Here is a 17150-nt window from a genome sequence, read left to right on the forward strand (position 1 = left end):
AAAACACAAATATTATACAAGAAACAGTGGGGATTGGGCGTGGTGTAGGAAACAGGGGGGTGGATGGGGGGCTGGCCTAATGAGCAATTAATATTAGATTTTCAAAGTAAAGTTCAGGAGAAATTAATGAGATTAAATGTTGACATCTGTTAAATTTGATCATCTACATTTAAGGATTCTGTAAAAGTGGATATAGTGATAGTGAATGCGATGCTGGCAAATTTAAGAGTGGTAGACAGTGAAGAAGGTTTTCTAAGATTACAAAAGGATCTTGATCAAACGGTCAATGAACTGAGTAATAGCAGATGGAATTCAATCTGGATAAATGCGATGTATTTGCATTTTGGTAAGACAAACAAGGGTAGGGTTTATACAATTAATGGTAGGGCCTTGGGTAGTGTTGTAGAACAGATTAGTGATATTGGGTTGTGTCTTTTGGTGGCTAGTTGGAGTTCATGTATCCTGGTGGCTAGTTTTCTGCCTGTCTGTCTGATGTAGTGTTTGTTCCAGTTCTGGCATGGAACTCCATCAATAAACACTTCGATTTGGACCCCATTGACCAACCCCACTTTAAAATCAAGAAATCTAATTATCTAAATTTACAAAATACCAGCAAGGAATATCCACAGCTCTCTGGGACAGAGAATTTCAAGCATTCACAACTCCTTGTGGAAATAAATTTCACAATTTTAAGTTGCCAACTAATCTAGAGAACATTTTGAATTTGATTTATTATTGTCACACATACCACGATATAGTGAAAAGTATGGTTTTGCATGCTAACCAGACAAATCATACTTTTAGGGTTTAGGTATATATTGCTTTAAAGTTTGCATCACATACAGACAGGATGGTTAAAAAGGTGTTTGGCATACTTGCCTTCATTGCTCAGTTGTCCTTTGATTATCGGAGTTGGGACGTTATGTTGAAGTTGTACAGGACTTAGATGAGGCCTATTCTGGAATACCGTGTCGAGTTCTGGTTGCCCAGTTATGGGAAGAATTTTATTCTAGCTGGAGAGGGTTCAGAAGAAATTTACTAGAATGTTGTCATGTATGGAAGGTTTGAGTCATAAAGGAAGTTTGAGTTATAAAGAAAGGTTGGATAGGCTGGGACTTTTTTCACTGGAGCATAGGAGGTTGGGAGGTGACCTGATAGAAGTTTATAAAATAATGAGAGGTATAGATAGAGTTGATGGTAGCTGTCTTTTTCCCAAGATGGGGAATTCCAAGACGAAGGGGGCATATTTTTAAGGTGAGAGGAGACAGAATAAAAAAGACGTAAGAGGTAAATTTTTTACACAGGTAAATGTTGTACACAGACGGTGGTTCACATGTGGAAAGAATTTCCTGAGGAAGTACAATTACAATGTTTAAAAGGCATTTGGATGAATACATGAGTAGGAAAGGTTTGAAGGGATATGGGGCAGGAGGAGGCAGGTGGGTCTAGTTTTGTTTGGAATTATGTTCAACATGGAATGGTTGGACCAAAGGGTCTGTTTCCATGCTGTTTGATTCCAAAAAGCTTCTTCCCTGCTTTTATCAGACTTATGAATAGATCTCTCATACATTAGAGGTTCTCTGCACCTTCTTGTAGCTGTAACACTATATTCTGCTTCGTGTTCTAGTACCCTGATATACTTACGTAAGGTATGATTTGTCTAGTTAGCATGCAAAACCATACTTTTCTCTATATCATGGTATGTGTGACAATAATAAATCAAATTCAAAATGTTCTCTAGATTAGTTGGCAACTTAAAATTGTGAAATTTATTTCCACAAGGAGTTGTGAATGTTTGAAATTCTCTGTCCCAGAGAGCTGTGGATATTCCTTGCTGATATTTTCTAAAATTTAGAAAATTAGATTTCTTGACTTTAAAGTGATCAATAGATAAAGATATCATGTGGGGAAAGTGGAGTTGAGGCAAAGGTTCAGACATCAGCTTATAAAATGATGGAGCACGCTTGAACTCTTCCTCTACTTCTTATTTTTGATGTAATGTCTCCCCTCACTACTCTGACCAGTGCAGTATGAAGCCAAAACCATTGACTTATAAAATTTAGGTTGCTGCCTATTCATTTCTGGCAGTGAAAGTATAAATCTGTACCCAGTTCAAATAATCTTTCCTTGTTACAAATGGAGGTGAGGTGGTGGGAAATGGAGGGATGGAGAGAAAGCTTTGATCTGGTGAAGAATAATTCTCTGTCATGAAAGGGTTCAGAAAAGATTTACAAGGATGTTACCAGGGTTGGAGGATTTCAGCTATAGGGATAGGTTGAATTGGCTAGAGCTGTTTTCCCTGGAGCATCAGAGGCTGAGGGGTGACCCTTATAGAGGTTTCTAAAATCATGAGGGGTGTGGATAGCATAAATAGACAAAATCTTTTCCCTGGGATCGGGGAGTCCAGAACTAGAGGGCGTAGGTTTATGGTGAGAGAGGAAAGATATAAAAGAGACCTAAGGGGCAACGTTTTCACGCAGAGGGTGGTATATGTATGGAATGAGCTACCAGAGGAAGTGGTCGAGGCTAGTACAATTGCAACATTTAAAAGGCACCTGGTTGGGTGTATGAATATGGGCCGGGTGCTGGCAGGTGGGACTAGATTGGGTTGGGATATCTGGTCGGCATATACAAGTTGGACCAAAGGTCTGTTTCTGTACTGTACATCTCTATGACTCTATATGCCTCGGTGACTGTCTTATATTGATGGCCTTTAGTTATTCTCTTCCCAATAACTGGAATTATTCTCTCCATATCCAACTTTCTGCGCCATTAGTTGACCACAAAAATTCTGTGTTTGTTTTGACTTACTTAAATATGTCATGTTGTCTTGTGCATTAAAATAATCTATCTGATTAGGCTTCACCAAATTGCCCTTTCTCCTTCTCACCAGCACCTATATCACTGAGGAACTTCAACCCTAACTCCAAACCCCCTCCACAGGCAGCCCTCCAGCAATTTATACCACTTTTCATTTGGAATGATAACACTGTGTTCTCTACGCAGTTTGTTTTTTGTACAAAGGAAATTGTTAGGTGCAGTAACATACGAGCATTTTGAAGATGAGATGACTCATGTGTTTCTTTCCTTTGCAGTCCCAACAGCACCCCCTTACAATGTCAGCATACTAGTGAGTGATTCCTCATTGACTGTTGAATGGGTTGGACCTCCGGAGAAGGAAATTAATGGCATCCTGTTGGGTTACATGTTGAGCTACGATTGGGAAGGTGGTAATTCCCCAGTAAGTACGTTTGAAGTTCATTAAAAAAAATGTTTTTTTTTGGGTTGGTACTTATCTGAGAACAGCTGTGGTTTCTGGGCAGTCAGGTGCTTCAAACACTTCTCATGAGTGTTGAGTGAAATGATTTTATTGTGAATGGGAAACATATCCGCAGGTGGACATGATATAATTCCTGTTCTATGGTTTTGTCTTAAGCGCTGTCTTTAGCAAGAACAATCTCTTTGACTAACTCCTTGTGACCATTTCTTTTACTGAGGTCACCAGTATATCAGAAGATTAAATAATTACTTATTATTTTCAGTTGTTCTTGGCTGTTTCTAAATTTAAACCCTTATTTTAGCTTGGGAAGAAATGCTTCGTTTTTGTGCTCATTAAGAACTATAGGATATTGTTACTGGGGATAATCCAGCTATCAAATCTTTCTATTTGAGCTCAAGATCTCAACTCTAGATAGTGAGATACATGTAGAATAAAACATTGAAAGCCCTTTCAACCAGTTTTTCATTTTCCATGCCAGCTATGCTGTGATCACTTTTCTATATGATTATCAATCATCACCAGATTAATAGCAGTTTTTGCTCTGAGTTCTTGGTCAAACAAAGCTGCAGTTAATATTGCCTGTGTTCAGATAAATTAAGCTCTCGTGGTGCTGGGACGGTGTCCCTGCCTCTGAATAGGAGGCCTGGATTCAAGCATCACCTGTTCCAGGGGTATATAATAATATTTGCTGAATATGTGATAAGAAAGCATTTAGCCTGAAAATCTCCTACAACAATGGCCTGATGCTAAATAATTGTCCTGCTATCTTCTTTCTTTGTGCTAGGTATGATTTCAGTTAGTGGGGGGGTTTACCCTCTAACTTCATATGGTTTAATTTTACCTACATACTACCTTTGATCAAATTTTGTCTGTACATCATTACCTACTCTTGCCTCTGCTCTGCAATTCAGCTCTGTCCATTTTTTGACCAAGACTGCATTGATAGCTGGAGCCCAGTAGTCCCGACAGATTCCAAACTGAGAATCAGTGAACAAATTTATCAATGAATGAAGTCTTGCTTAGAAATTCTGTTGAAAACCCATTATATCATCTGATGATTGAGAGTAGACTGATGTGGTTATAATTGACTGAATTGGAGTTGCCCTGCTTTTTGTGTGTGGGACATATTTGGGCAATTTTTCACATTGTCAGGTAGATGATCAGAGGAATAGATAGAGTAGACAGTCAGAAACTTTTTCCCCGGGTACAACAGAGTGTTACAAGGGGACATAAATTTAAGGTGAAGGGTGGAAGGTATAGGGGAGATGTCAGGGGTGGGTTCTTCACCCAGAGAGTGGTAGGGGCATGGAATGCGCTGCCCGTGGGAGTGGTAGAGTCAGATTCATTGGCGACCTTTAAGCGGCATTTGGATAGGTACATGGATGGGTGCTTAATCTAGGATAGAAGTTCGGCACAACATCGTGGGCCGAAGGGCCTGTTCTGTGCTGTATTGTTCTATGTTCTATGTTCTATGTTCTATGTGAGTTTTATAGCTGTACTGGAACAGCTTGCCTTGGTCTCTGGATAGTGCAGGATCATACATCTTTGGTACTTTTTGCTGGGATGTTGTCAGGGCCCAAAGCATTCACAGTATCTAGTGTATTCAGCCATTTCTTGGCATCACGTGGACCTCAGGAGACAGAGATGGATGATCCAGTTCGTACTTTATGGATGATGGCATTTGAAAATGCTCCACCTTGTCTTTTGCAGGGTTATTCTGGGGACCCCATCATTGAATCACAGAAATATTATTTATTATTTCGCTGTAAATGGTGGCCATTCCAATTCATCCCATCATGGCTGCTCCAGCTGTATTATGTAGTCCAAATCTATTATCCAGTGCCAGTCTCCTGTCTTTTCCCCATATCCCTGCATAAGATTACTGTCCAGAAAAAAAATCCAATGCCCTTGGGGATGGGAATATGCTGTGGATATTCTTTTTCTACTTAGTTGCCTAATTGTCCACCTTGACATTCAATATATCAGAGTTTTTTTTATTTGCTTTACTGGTTGTTGGATCACACAACTCTGACAATAGACTGCTACTTTTGCTGTTTATATATATAGTCCTGCTTTGAAACTTCTCAAGGTCTGCATTTCATTTTTGACTCTGCCTGGTGCTACTTTTGGCACTCTCTCCTGTACTCTTATTGAACCAGAGTTGACTCTGGCTTGATGGTAATGTTGGGGTGATGATACACAGGCCTTAGATTTGTAAATTGCTGTTGAATATAATTCTGTTGCTGGTGATTGTCCATGGTGACTCATGGATCCCCAGTGTTGAGCTCAGCTATTTGTTGTGAATCTAGCACTGTGTTAGTTTCACAAATCACAATGGATGATAACCACAGGATATCATCGACTTAAGGACTATGCAGCTGTTACTACCACAATGACAAGTGTATCGGTGACAAGTAGTAAGGTGAGATTAAAGTCATGTAAAATTTTCTCTTATAAAGGTTCTCTTGCCATCTGGTATAGGCTGAGGCTGGCAGGAATGTCCTTCAGCACTTGGCCAGCTCAGTCCTTAATGGTGTTACTGAAACATTCTTGGTCATGGACATGGATGGGGCCAAACTCAAAGTACATTCTCTGCTTTTACCACCATCCTTGCTCAACAGGGAGAAGAAATGTTTCTTCCACTCAGAAAAGTTAATACTTGGTACTCAGGCCATTTATCTTCCCATGTTTAACCTGATGCTTTGTGAGATCCAGAGTCAATATTGAGGACTCCCAAGGCCACACCTTCCCAACTGCAAACCTTTGTGCTGCTGCTTCTGCTGAGTAAAACCTGTCAATACCCAGGAATTATTAAAGAGGAGTCTGGAACATTGTTTTTAAAAAGTATTACTTGTCAGATTGGGATAAATTTGGTTTGGGTCCAAAATCTCAATTGCATAACTTGATTGTTGCTTTATTCATGTTGAGTTGAAATTAACTACACTTCTTAATAGGTGACTGCAGCAAATTAACTATCTAGTACTACTAATGGGTAACAGTCCGTCAAACTGAGGGTTAAAATTACACTTACAATTGCAAGATTTCAGTGACCAGAAATAACTGTACTTCTAATTTGTAGGATAATGGTTACATCTTGTTATGCTAACGAACTGCATATCAGTGATGCTTGTGGATGCGAGAGACACTTGGAATTAAAATCAAACCTCCAAAGCATTATGAATCACTTGTGCATATCTTATAAAGATTTATTTTAAAATTAATGCTCACCAGCTCGAAGACAGACTTGTCTCTTTCTCTCTCTCTCTCTCTTTCTCTCTCTCGACATCTTAGCAACGATCTCACAACATAACCAGGCCATATTCATTCACAAACAAAAACAGAAATTGCTGGAAAAACTCAGCAGCTCTGGCAGCATCTGTGGAGAAAAATCAGAGTTAACATTTCAGGTCCAGTGACTCTTCCTCAGAACTAGCATCACTGGACCGAAACATTAACTCTGATTTCTCTCCACAGATGCTGCCAGACCTGCTGAGTTTTTCCAGCAATTTCTGTTTTTGTTTCTGATTTCCAGTATCTGCAGTTCTTTCGGTTCATACACTGTACAGATACAAAACTGAGAGCTACTTGACAAATTGGAACGTTGGCCTGGTACACTTTGTCCACGGAAAGGAAGACAAATCCTTCTAACCAGTTTTTGCTCTATTTGAGGGAGTGCAGCGTAGGTTCATGAGGTCAATTCCTGGAATGGTAGGATTGCCTTACACGGAAAGACTGAAGCGACTGGGCTTGTATACCCTTGAGTTTAGAAGACTGAGAGGGGATCTGATTGAAACGTATAGGCTTATGAAAGGACTGGACACTCTGGCAGGAGGGAACATATTTCCGTTGATGGGGGAGTGCCGAACCAGAGGACACAACTTAAAAATACGGGGTAGACCATTTAGGACAGAGATGAGGAGAAACTACTTCACCCAGAGAGTGGTGGCTGTGTGGAATGCTCTGCCCCAGAGGGCAGTGGAGGCCCAGTCTCTGGATTCTTTTAAGAAAGAATTGGATAGAGCTCTTAAAGATAGTGGAGTCAAGGGGTATGGAGATAAGGCTGGAACAGGATACTGATTAGGAATGATCAGCCATGATCATATTGAATGGCGGTGCAGGCTCGAAGGGCAGAATGGCCTACTCCTGCATCTATTGTCTATTGTCTATTGTCTATTGTTTACTTCCAATTGTTAACCAAGCACTAAAAGTCTTTTTAACAGTCTTATCAAGTGACAATTATTCATCAACATAATATTAACCAGTGATGGCATGGAAACCTTGCCTCCAGATATAGGTAAATCTGAATTCCAGAGATAAGAGTGACTGCCTTTAACATGCCCTGTCCGATTTGCAGCAGAATATTCCAAGTGCAGATTTGGGATTACCTGTAACTTACTTACCAACTGGAACCTCACCAGATGATCATGGTCATTTTTGCCTAAGGATTAACAATGGATTGTGCAACATTAGTGACATATGTTCCCAAGGTTGTGAGTGGTGACCCTCGGTGGGGTTCTAAGATGAACAATTGGGATTGTAAAGTCAGAAGCACTGATTTGTGACATACAGCAAAATGCCTGACAACGCCCATCTCAAACAAAATAGGGTGCAGACACTTTAGTTTTACCTTCAGCAGCATAATACCCCACAATCAATATTCAGGGGAGCAACCATTGACCAGGAACTTAACTGGAACAGTCACTCAAATGATTTGCCTGTAAGACCAGCACAGGCTGGGAATTTTGTGGCAATATTACTTTCTCACTTCCTTCAATAACAACCAAAACAGAATGTATTTATATAGTGCCTCTAACTTAATGAAGTATTCCAGAGTGTTTCACAGTGACATTCTGAAAGTGTGGCACCAAGCCACTTTGAGGTCAGATGACTAAAGAGGTAGATTTGAAGGAACGTTGTAAAGGATGAGAGTGAGATAGAGAGATGGAGAGATGTGGGAAGGATATTTCAGATTTTGGAGCCTTGGCAACTGAAGGCACAAGCACCAGTGATGGAGCAAATAAAATTAGATATGAAAAAAACGGCCTAAAATAGCGGAGCACAAAACTCAAAGGGTTGTGAGGCTGGAGAAGCTTACAGATATAATCGAGGTGAGGTGATGAAGTGCTGTGAAAACAAGGTTGAACATTTAAAAATCAAGACTTGCCTTTACTGGAAGCCAGTGCAGATCAGCAAATGTATGGGGAACGGGACTTGCTACAAATTAACTCACAGACAGCAGAATTTTGGATGACCTCAAGCTTACAAAGGGTACCATGATGTTCCAAAGTATTGAAATAATTGAGTCTAACTATAGTGAAGGCATAAATGATGATTTTAGCAGCAGATGAGCTGATTCAGAAATGAAATCAAGAACATTACTGAGGCAGAAACTGGCAGTCTTAGTGAAGCAATGTATAAGGTTGGAAGTTCCAGAACTTCACTACATGGACTGCAACTCTTTAAACATGCAACTCAGTCATCTCCTCCAAAACAATTAGTGCTAGGAAGTAAATACTGCCAGATCTTTTTAGTGATGTCATTGAGTGATGAATGAATAATAACACGTAACCTAAGTCAGAATGTTGGTAAAGCAACTACTTTTGGAATATAACTCATGGGATAGGACTCAATTGACAATGTTAGTGATATTTACATAATTAGTCATTGGCATACTGGTATTAGTGAAAGTTATTTGTGAAATATTAATAACAGCTTTCCTGGGATATTACCGACTATTAGCAGTCCACCAAAGATAGTATTAGTTGGATATCAATTATGTGCATTTTAAGTAAGCATGGTAATATCTCTCAAAACATTTGTGCTTTCATTTTAACACTTCTTACTGCAGCACAAGTTTCAGAAGAGTAATGGTTGAGCATTCATGTCCATAGCAAGGGTAGGATGTTCCTTTGCTCGCGCAGGAATAATGACCCTCTGAGTTGCTCATCTCTGTGTCTCTTCTCTTTATTAATGGAAAGAAAATTAGGGCAATTATGATAAGAGAAGCTGAAGTCTGTCAGCCTATAAACGTGAGTGATATTTTGACCCAGGGTCAGTTTGTGACATAAGGGAATTTAAAATGATGCTGACTTGAGACTACTTTTATGCTATTGTCGTTTGCTATTGATGTTGTTACGTCTGCACAACACTGCTTCTGCAGTTGGCCGGTTTGGAAGCAGAAGATGAGGGGAGTGTGGTCTTGCCACAAAATTGTGTTCTCACATTAGCCTGTTGTTGTTACTTAAGGGGTGGACAGTACGTTCTGCAGAGATATGAAAACTGACTACAGCTGACATCAGCTTGTTGATGGTGGTGCTTAAATGGAGTTCAGCAATAAGAAGAGTGAAGAGATTAGATAGATAACTCAATGATGACAAGAATTATATTTGCATTTCAATTCATCAAGTAAACCTCCATTAGTTCATTCTGAATTAGATCAGTCTTGATTGTGCATTCAATTTACCACATGACCCTGATTGCAGCTGATGCCCCCACTTGCCAGTATCATAGAATCCTTACATTGTGGAAGCAGACCATTCAGCCCATCGAGTCACATTGACCCTCTGAAGAGCACCCTCTCAGACTTACCCCCACTACCCTATCCCTGTAACCCTGCATTTCCTATGGTTAATCCACCTAACCTGCACATCCCTGAATAGCACAGGCAATTTAGCATGGCCAATCCACCTAATCTTTGGACTATGGGAGGAAACCAGAGCTCCTGGAGGAAACCCACTTAGACACAGGGAGAACATGCAAACCCCACACAGGTAGTCGCCCAAGGCGAGAATTGAACCCAGGTTCCTGTCACTGTGAGGTAGCAGTGCTAACCCACTTGGCCCGGTGTTTCTGGATAGTGGTCAGGAGCAGGAATACTATCTGGTCTTTGATTGTACTGCACAAGGACACAGACCCAATTGTAACTCGCCATTTACAGTCACTAGCTAACAAGAATCTACTAATTCAGCACAGGACATTTATCAAACTTGAGACTTTCCTGGCTTGTACAACATCTCTCCCTGTATGACATGAGCAAGCTGTGTGGGGAGCCCCTGAATAAAGGATTTCAGTGACCACAGAAGAAATTAATTGAACAACAAAGTAGCTGCTGAAAGTCAGCCTTCAAAGTCAATTACATGAGTTACTGTAAAATATAGTAACAGTGGGTTGCCGTGGTTGCTGAAAGCAAGGATTAAACTGTCCAGGCTTATCTTGTGTGCGTAGGTATGTATGTATAGTAATAGAATGGAATTCAGGGGTGATTTAGCAACAGCTATCCTGCATTTGCAAGCAGTCAGACTTTTTAAAAAAAACTGCTGATTGAGTGATAGTTTTGTGCAGGCAGTCACTGTGGATCATTCTTTCAGTTCTCAGTTTGCATCCAAATATGTTAATGTGATTTTAACAGTGGTAAAATAAATGCTGTTTCAGCAGTAACATCCTCAATAGACTGAATTTCCCCTTGAGTTCTTGTTAATGTTCTGTGAGAGTGCAGATTCTAGCTAAATGCTGCTTCTGCCATTGGCTGAAAAATGCCAAGATTGAGTCAAGGTTTTATTTTAGCCTTAAGCTTGCAATGCTTCTAGAAGATGAGAATGAATCACTTCAAAAAAATTTGCCTACTCTTCTTTGAACTCTGCAATGGTATAAATCTACTTGAAAGAGAAGATTGGGCCTCAGTTAACGTGTCTCCAAAAGTCAGCCTTAGCCAGCAACATACTGGATTAGTGGTGCTGGAAAAGCACAGCAGTTCAGGCAGCATCCAACGAGCAGCGAAATCAACGTTTCGGGCAAAAGCCCTTCATCAGGAATAAAGGCAGTGAGCCTGCAGCATGGAGAGCTGCCTTTATTCCTGATGAAGGGCTTTTGCCCGAAACGTTGATTTCGCTGCTCGTTGGATGCTGCCTGAACTGCTGTGCTTTTCCAGCACCACTAATCCAGTTTTTGATTTTCAGCATCTGCAGTCATTGTTTTTACCTTAGCCAGCAACATGCCCATCCAACAATTTCTTTTTTAGTAAGTGAGTTACTTATCATAGAATGTTCAGTCTCTGACTGGGGTTGGTAATCTTAATGGAGGACAAGGAAATGGAGAGTCAGAGATGGACCAGGTGAAGATGACAGAGGGATGGAGATTGGAAATAAAATTTATTGTGTCAGAAGGATTACAATGTAAGTTGAAAGAGACTGAACAGTGAGGGGAAAGTAGTTACAATAGTGAAAAGTAAATTCAGTAGGGTAGGTATAAATGAAATAATGGGTCTACATGGACAGACTTATTGTGCATTTATATCCCTCTTCTTCATTACCTCCCTTTCTATTTTAATCTGGGACCCTCATCATCCATTCACTCTTCCTCTTTGTTTGTTAACAATGTATTTTTCTGGCATCTTTCACTTCTGAGGAAGAGTCATATTGGACTCTGAACATTAACTCTATTTCTCTGTCTGCAGGTACTACCAGACATACTGAACTGCTCCAGCAATGTATGTTTTTTTTACTTCCAGATCTCCATCATCACAGTACTTGGTTTTTACCTTAGGAATTGATTATTTTGCAAAGTAATCTTTGCATTAACCAGGGATTAGATTGGATAAAAGCTTGGCGTATTTGCTTAGGGTGAATATTATCCACAAGTCACAACATTTACAGTTGATTTACGACATATGCGTGCTACCTTGTTCAGATCCTGTGCCTCAAAGTGTAATGCGGAAACATGTACACATTTATTCGACAGATTTCTGTATTTTTGTTCAGTTGTATGTATTTTCCTCAACATTTCTTGTCTTTAGGGTTGGATTGTTTTCTTCAGCAGTTGCCTCCTTTCTGAGAGCTGACAAATGCTAACAATCACCATCCATTCTTATTTTAAGAGGATGTATGAGTGTACAAGCAGAATTAGAAACGTAGCAACATTTGCAGCTGAAGACTTTTTTGTGATGTATTCTTAAATCATTCAGAAACAGAGGAGTGTAAATCATTACCAAAACAAAGCAGCTTTGCCTGATCATATGACAACAGTAGCTCAAAGACGTTTGAGTCACTGCAGTAAGTTGACTGGTGTCTCTTTTTGTGAATTGACTCATTTCCGCAGAAGAACTGGACATCCTGGAAAAAGCTGAGTTGTGAAAGGGATTTTTATTTTGCTTACCTCCTTTGACTTTTTGTACATTGTTGGATCCTCATGTTGCTAAAAAGAACTGAATGTTAGCAACTCAAACCAAAAAAAAATGGTAAACCTGGATTATTCTTAACTTGTAGTTTTTATTATTGCTGTTTGCTGGATCTTGATATTTTAGGTGAAGAAATTTGTTTCCTTATCAATGTTTATTTAGGTAGCAATCAATAATACTTCCTGCCTCTGGGAATTGGCACAAGTCAGTGTAGCAAGATGGTAGCCAGCTTGTCTTTTCTAAACACCAAAAAAATTGACTTTTGAATCATTTGCATTTTACAATATCACTTTTGGGTGAATGAAAGCAAATACTGCACACTTTAAAAAATATATATATACTTTTAATGTGCATGAAACTGAACAAACAATCTAATTTAAAAGGATTAGCTGAAGTCACACTGTGTGATATTAGTCACCAACTCATTAGCTTTATCATATGGATGACCTTTTGACCAAACTGGACAAGGCTTGAGAACCCAGGGTTATTGCCGTGTCCTGTTCAACCTGATGCAGGCATTTTGCAAACGTTATGACGCCTGTTGATTTTAAACAATAGGAGCTGTAGCCCACCACTACATGGGCTGTGAGTGACTGCAAATTTCAGCCAAGGACCCATGTTCATGCTTGTACTATTTAAAGCCAGCCTCTTAAAAGGGAAGTGCACTCTGGAGGCAGTTTTGGAAGTGGTTGAAAGACACATTCTGAGCAGGAAGAGGGTAATGATGGGATAGTTTGAAGGGTGTTCTTGCAGATTTGCAGCAGTGGAGAACTTGATGCAGGAAGAGAGAGGCTCTTTAGCAACTGCAGACCAGAAGATTAGCCAGACTCAGACACCTGTGAAGACCAGGGGCAGACAGTAGCATATCAGTCAATGACGGCAGTATGTCTCAAAAGACTGAGTGCAGTTTGGCAAGAGGTGCAGTGACTTCACATAAATGCTTCTCATCAATGAATCCAATGTTAACTGCCATCTACCATCAACCACAGCATTAACCTCACAAACTGTTCAATTCACCACCCCTGCACTCTCACTTACCAAGAACATGACTTGATATCACTTTCAGTTTCATCTTCCCCTCACATGCATAGCATTGCTGCGAGCGTCACACCCACACCCTACTATCTGTTCACACTGCCACCTATTCAATAATGATGTGGAGGTGCCAGGTTTGGACCGGGGTGGACAAAGTCAGAAGTCCCACAACATCAGGTTATAGTCCCAACAAGTTTATTTAAAATCACAAGCTTTCGGAGTGCTGCTCCTTCATAACGTCACTTCACCTGACAAAGCTGCAGCGCTCCGAAGGCTTGTGACTTTAAATAAATCAGCTGGACTATATCCTGGTGTCGTGTGACTTCTGACCTCATAAATAATGACGGACACATCACCCAAAAACATGGCAACACACTTGCTAATGCAGTTCTGTCTTCCCAGGCAAGATGGCACATTAGCACAGGCAGCAGCATCTATCTAATGGGAGACTGGGTATCCTTACCCAATGGAGGAGATGACACTTACCATCATTGACGCAGTCATATCTGTGACCGGGGTAGGGCTGAAACATAGAGGATGACTGTATGTCCCCATCTAATCCTCCTCCTTTCATCCTATATCTTCTTCATCCTCATCTCCCTTCTAATTAACAAGCTTGCACCTCTTGCGTCCTCCCTACCATTACCTTGCTGCAACTCTGTTGTTGAACTTTTTTTCCTTTCAGATACCTAAGGCCTAACGCTTACCCAGGCAGTGGTGCCAAATATATGAGGAATCCGACACTGTTGAAATACACTAAGTTGATCTCACTCTCAGCCACCAACAAAAAGTTAGAATTATTCATAATTTAGCAGGTAGCAAAGAGGCATGAATATAAGTCAACTGCAGGCACAGCCGAAATTAAGAATGAACTGCACAGAGGTCCTACTTTGGAGGAGGACACTGACGAAAAGCTTAATGAAATAACTCAATAGCTGAGAAAACAATGGATGAGCTTCGTACATGAGCAAGCTTGCCACAAAACCTGTCATCATGATCAAGGAGCAGAAAGGAGTGCAGAATCGACTTGCCAAGGAGAACAAATCCTTTCTGTCCTGGTAGTGGCAGCCAATCCACAAGAAGACTTGCAGAACCAAATGGCATCCATTTACCTGAGCAGGAAGCAGGGCTCAGCCTGTCTTCCATAACTGTTTATTTGAATTTCTTCAATACAAACTCCAGCTCTTCCCCCTTCCCAACCAATGACACTTACTGGCAAAAAAAAAGTATTTCAGTTATTTTTAATCATTCTGTTCAAGCATGCAATGACACATACCCTAGGACAGGTGAGATTTGAACCCAGATGAAGACTGTAGCCTCCAGCGAGATGCATTACTGCTATGCCACCAGGGACTATCCAGCCCAGATGTAAGTATATGCCCCACTAAAATCAGCTGACTTTTTTATCTCTGGAGAAAATCATGATCTGATAGCTGATGTCTCAATCTCCATTTTATCAAAGTTGAAGCAATGCAGGCCTCGCTTATTGTCATCCAGGCACAGACAGCTGCCAGTATAGCTGCAGAATCTAGCAACTGCCAGACGGTTTATATTGGTGGCTCAAATAGTGATGGCACAAATGACAGCTGCTTTAATACCAGCAATCACCTGCATGACATGTTGTACCCGATCAGCTGCACATTCAAGGAATATAACCCTTTCCAGTGCATCTTCAAATTTAAATGCAGCACTGACACCTTTAAAATAGAGTTGAAACACGCACACTATTGATAGCTAAAGTCTCTGAAATCGTTGGATAGGACCTTCTTCTGAGAATCCTTCTGTCCTTCTACGTCATCTCTCTGTGAGGAGTTGATCCTCCTCCATGTTGCCTCCGTACAATTCTTCTGTCATGCCCTGGGTAAAGGGGGATGGTGTCTGTGACCAAAGGTAAGTGGTAGGATCAGCACCCTTGAACCAAAGCAATTACTAGGTCAACAGCTTGACAACTTTTAACTAGCAGTAGAAAACTCAACACTTTTAAGCTAACATGAACAGAGTTAGTAGAAATCAGTTGGTAACTAACGTGAAAGTAGTTGATGGTCACCGAGTAACATCCTGAGTGCATCTTTATCTTTGGAAGGTTAAGTGAGGGTGCTAGCGAAAGCACTGAGGTCAAAAGTGGTAGTGGGGTACTGTCAAAACAGTGTCATGCCCTAACTGATACCATGATCTGCTTGCTTATCATATATTTAGCACATGCTGATCATGCTTGTGTGAAAATGGGACCTGCAAGACTCATAATGGATGGAACCAAAAGGCCCATGTGGCAATGGAAAGACCTGTGTTTTATAACCTTCTGTTATTTCAGGAAGGAACCAGTGGCACCAACACCGGGCAACTCTTTGCGAGATCTCCACAACAGGTCTTATTCTAACATTTCATACAATCATCCGACAGATTACACCTCAATTCTAAGTCTGTAAAAAATACTGGCAATGTTCTGTTAAGTCTACTTCAGGTCTAATGTTGATCTTGTTTTTGTGCACCCTCTGTGCAGCCATAACTGTGTATGCCTTGCTCTGTTAAATCACCCTAAGATCTGTTTGTCCTTGTATGTTGTTATCTGCCTGTACTACATGCAAAACAAAAATTTACACTGTACTTAGGTACATGTGACAATAATAAGTTAAATCAATCAAATCAGGGTAATTCCTTTCTTAAAAATAATGGAAATAATTTGATACCAGCCCTAAAAGTAGTGATTGATATTACTCAGTGAAATTTCATGTGTTTCTTTTGGATGATTCTGGATAGGAGCGAGAGTAATAGGGTAGTTGTTATGGGGGACTTTAACTTCCCAAATATTGACTGGGAATATTGCAGTTCGAATAGTTTAGATGGGTCAGTTTTTGTCCAATGTGTGCAGGAGGGTTTCCTGACACAGTATGTAGATAGGCCAATAAGGGTCGAGGCCACATTGGACTTGGTACTGGATAATGAACCTGGCCAGGTGTTAGATGTTGAGGGTTACAGAGCGACATAGATAAGCTGCAGAGCTGGGTTGAGAGGTGGCAAATGGAGTTTAATGCAGAAAAGCGTGAGGTGATTCACTTTGGAAGGAGCAACAGGAATACAGAGTACTGAGTTAATGGTAAGATTATTGGTAGTATAGATGAGCAGAGAGATCTCGGTGCCCATGTACACAGATCCCTGAAAATTGCCATTCAAGTTAATAGCGTTGTTAAGAAGGCATACGACGTGTTAGCTTTTATTAGTAGAGGGATTGACTTTTGGAGCCATGAGGTCATGCTGCAGCTATACAAAACTCTGGTGCGGCTGCACTTGGCGTATTGCACACAGTTCTGGTCAGCGCATTATAGGAAGGTTGTAGAAGCTTTGGAAAGGGCGCAGCGGAGATTTACTGGGATGTTACCTGGTGAGGAGGGAAGGACTTATGAGGAATAGCTGAGGGACCTGAGGCTATTTTCATTAGAGGAGGTTGAGACGTAACTTTATTGAGACATATAAGATAATGAGAGGGTTAGGTAGGGTGGACAGTGAGAGCCTTTTTCCTTGTATGGCGATGGCAAGCACAAGGGGACATACCTTTAAATTGAGGGGTGATAGATATAGGACAGAATACAGAGGTAGTTTCTTTACTCAGAGAGTAGCAGAGGCATGGAATGGCCTGCCTGCAACAGTAATAGACTCGCCATCTTT

The 17150-nt window shown here is 40.6% G+C and overlaps 1 protein-coding gene across 1 annotated transcript in view; it reads left to right on the top strand.

Annotated features, from left to right (window-relative positions):
• The window catches only part of mertka (c-mer proto-oncogene tyrosine kinase a), a 112434-nt gene that overhangs the window by 54527 nt on the left and 40757 nt on the right, over positions 1-17150 (top strand). The window contains exon 8 of the mRNA XM_072551409.1: positions 3096-3241. Coding sequence (XP_072407510.1) covers positions 3096-3241 — 146 coding nt within the window. The remainder of the gene's footprint in view (positions 1-3095; positions 3242-17150) is intronic.

Source organism: Chiloscyllium punctatum, chromosome 3 (genome assembly GCF_047496795.1).
Source record: "Chiloscyllium punctatum isolate Juve2018m chromosome 3, sChiPun1.3, whole genome shotgun sequence".
NCBI lineage: Eukaryota > Metazoa > Chordata > Chondrichthyes > Orectolobiformes > Hemiscylliidae > Chiloscyllium > Chiloscyllium punctatum.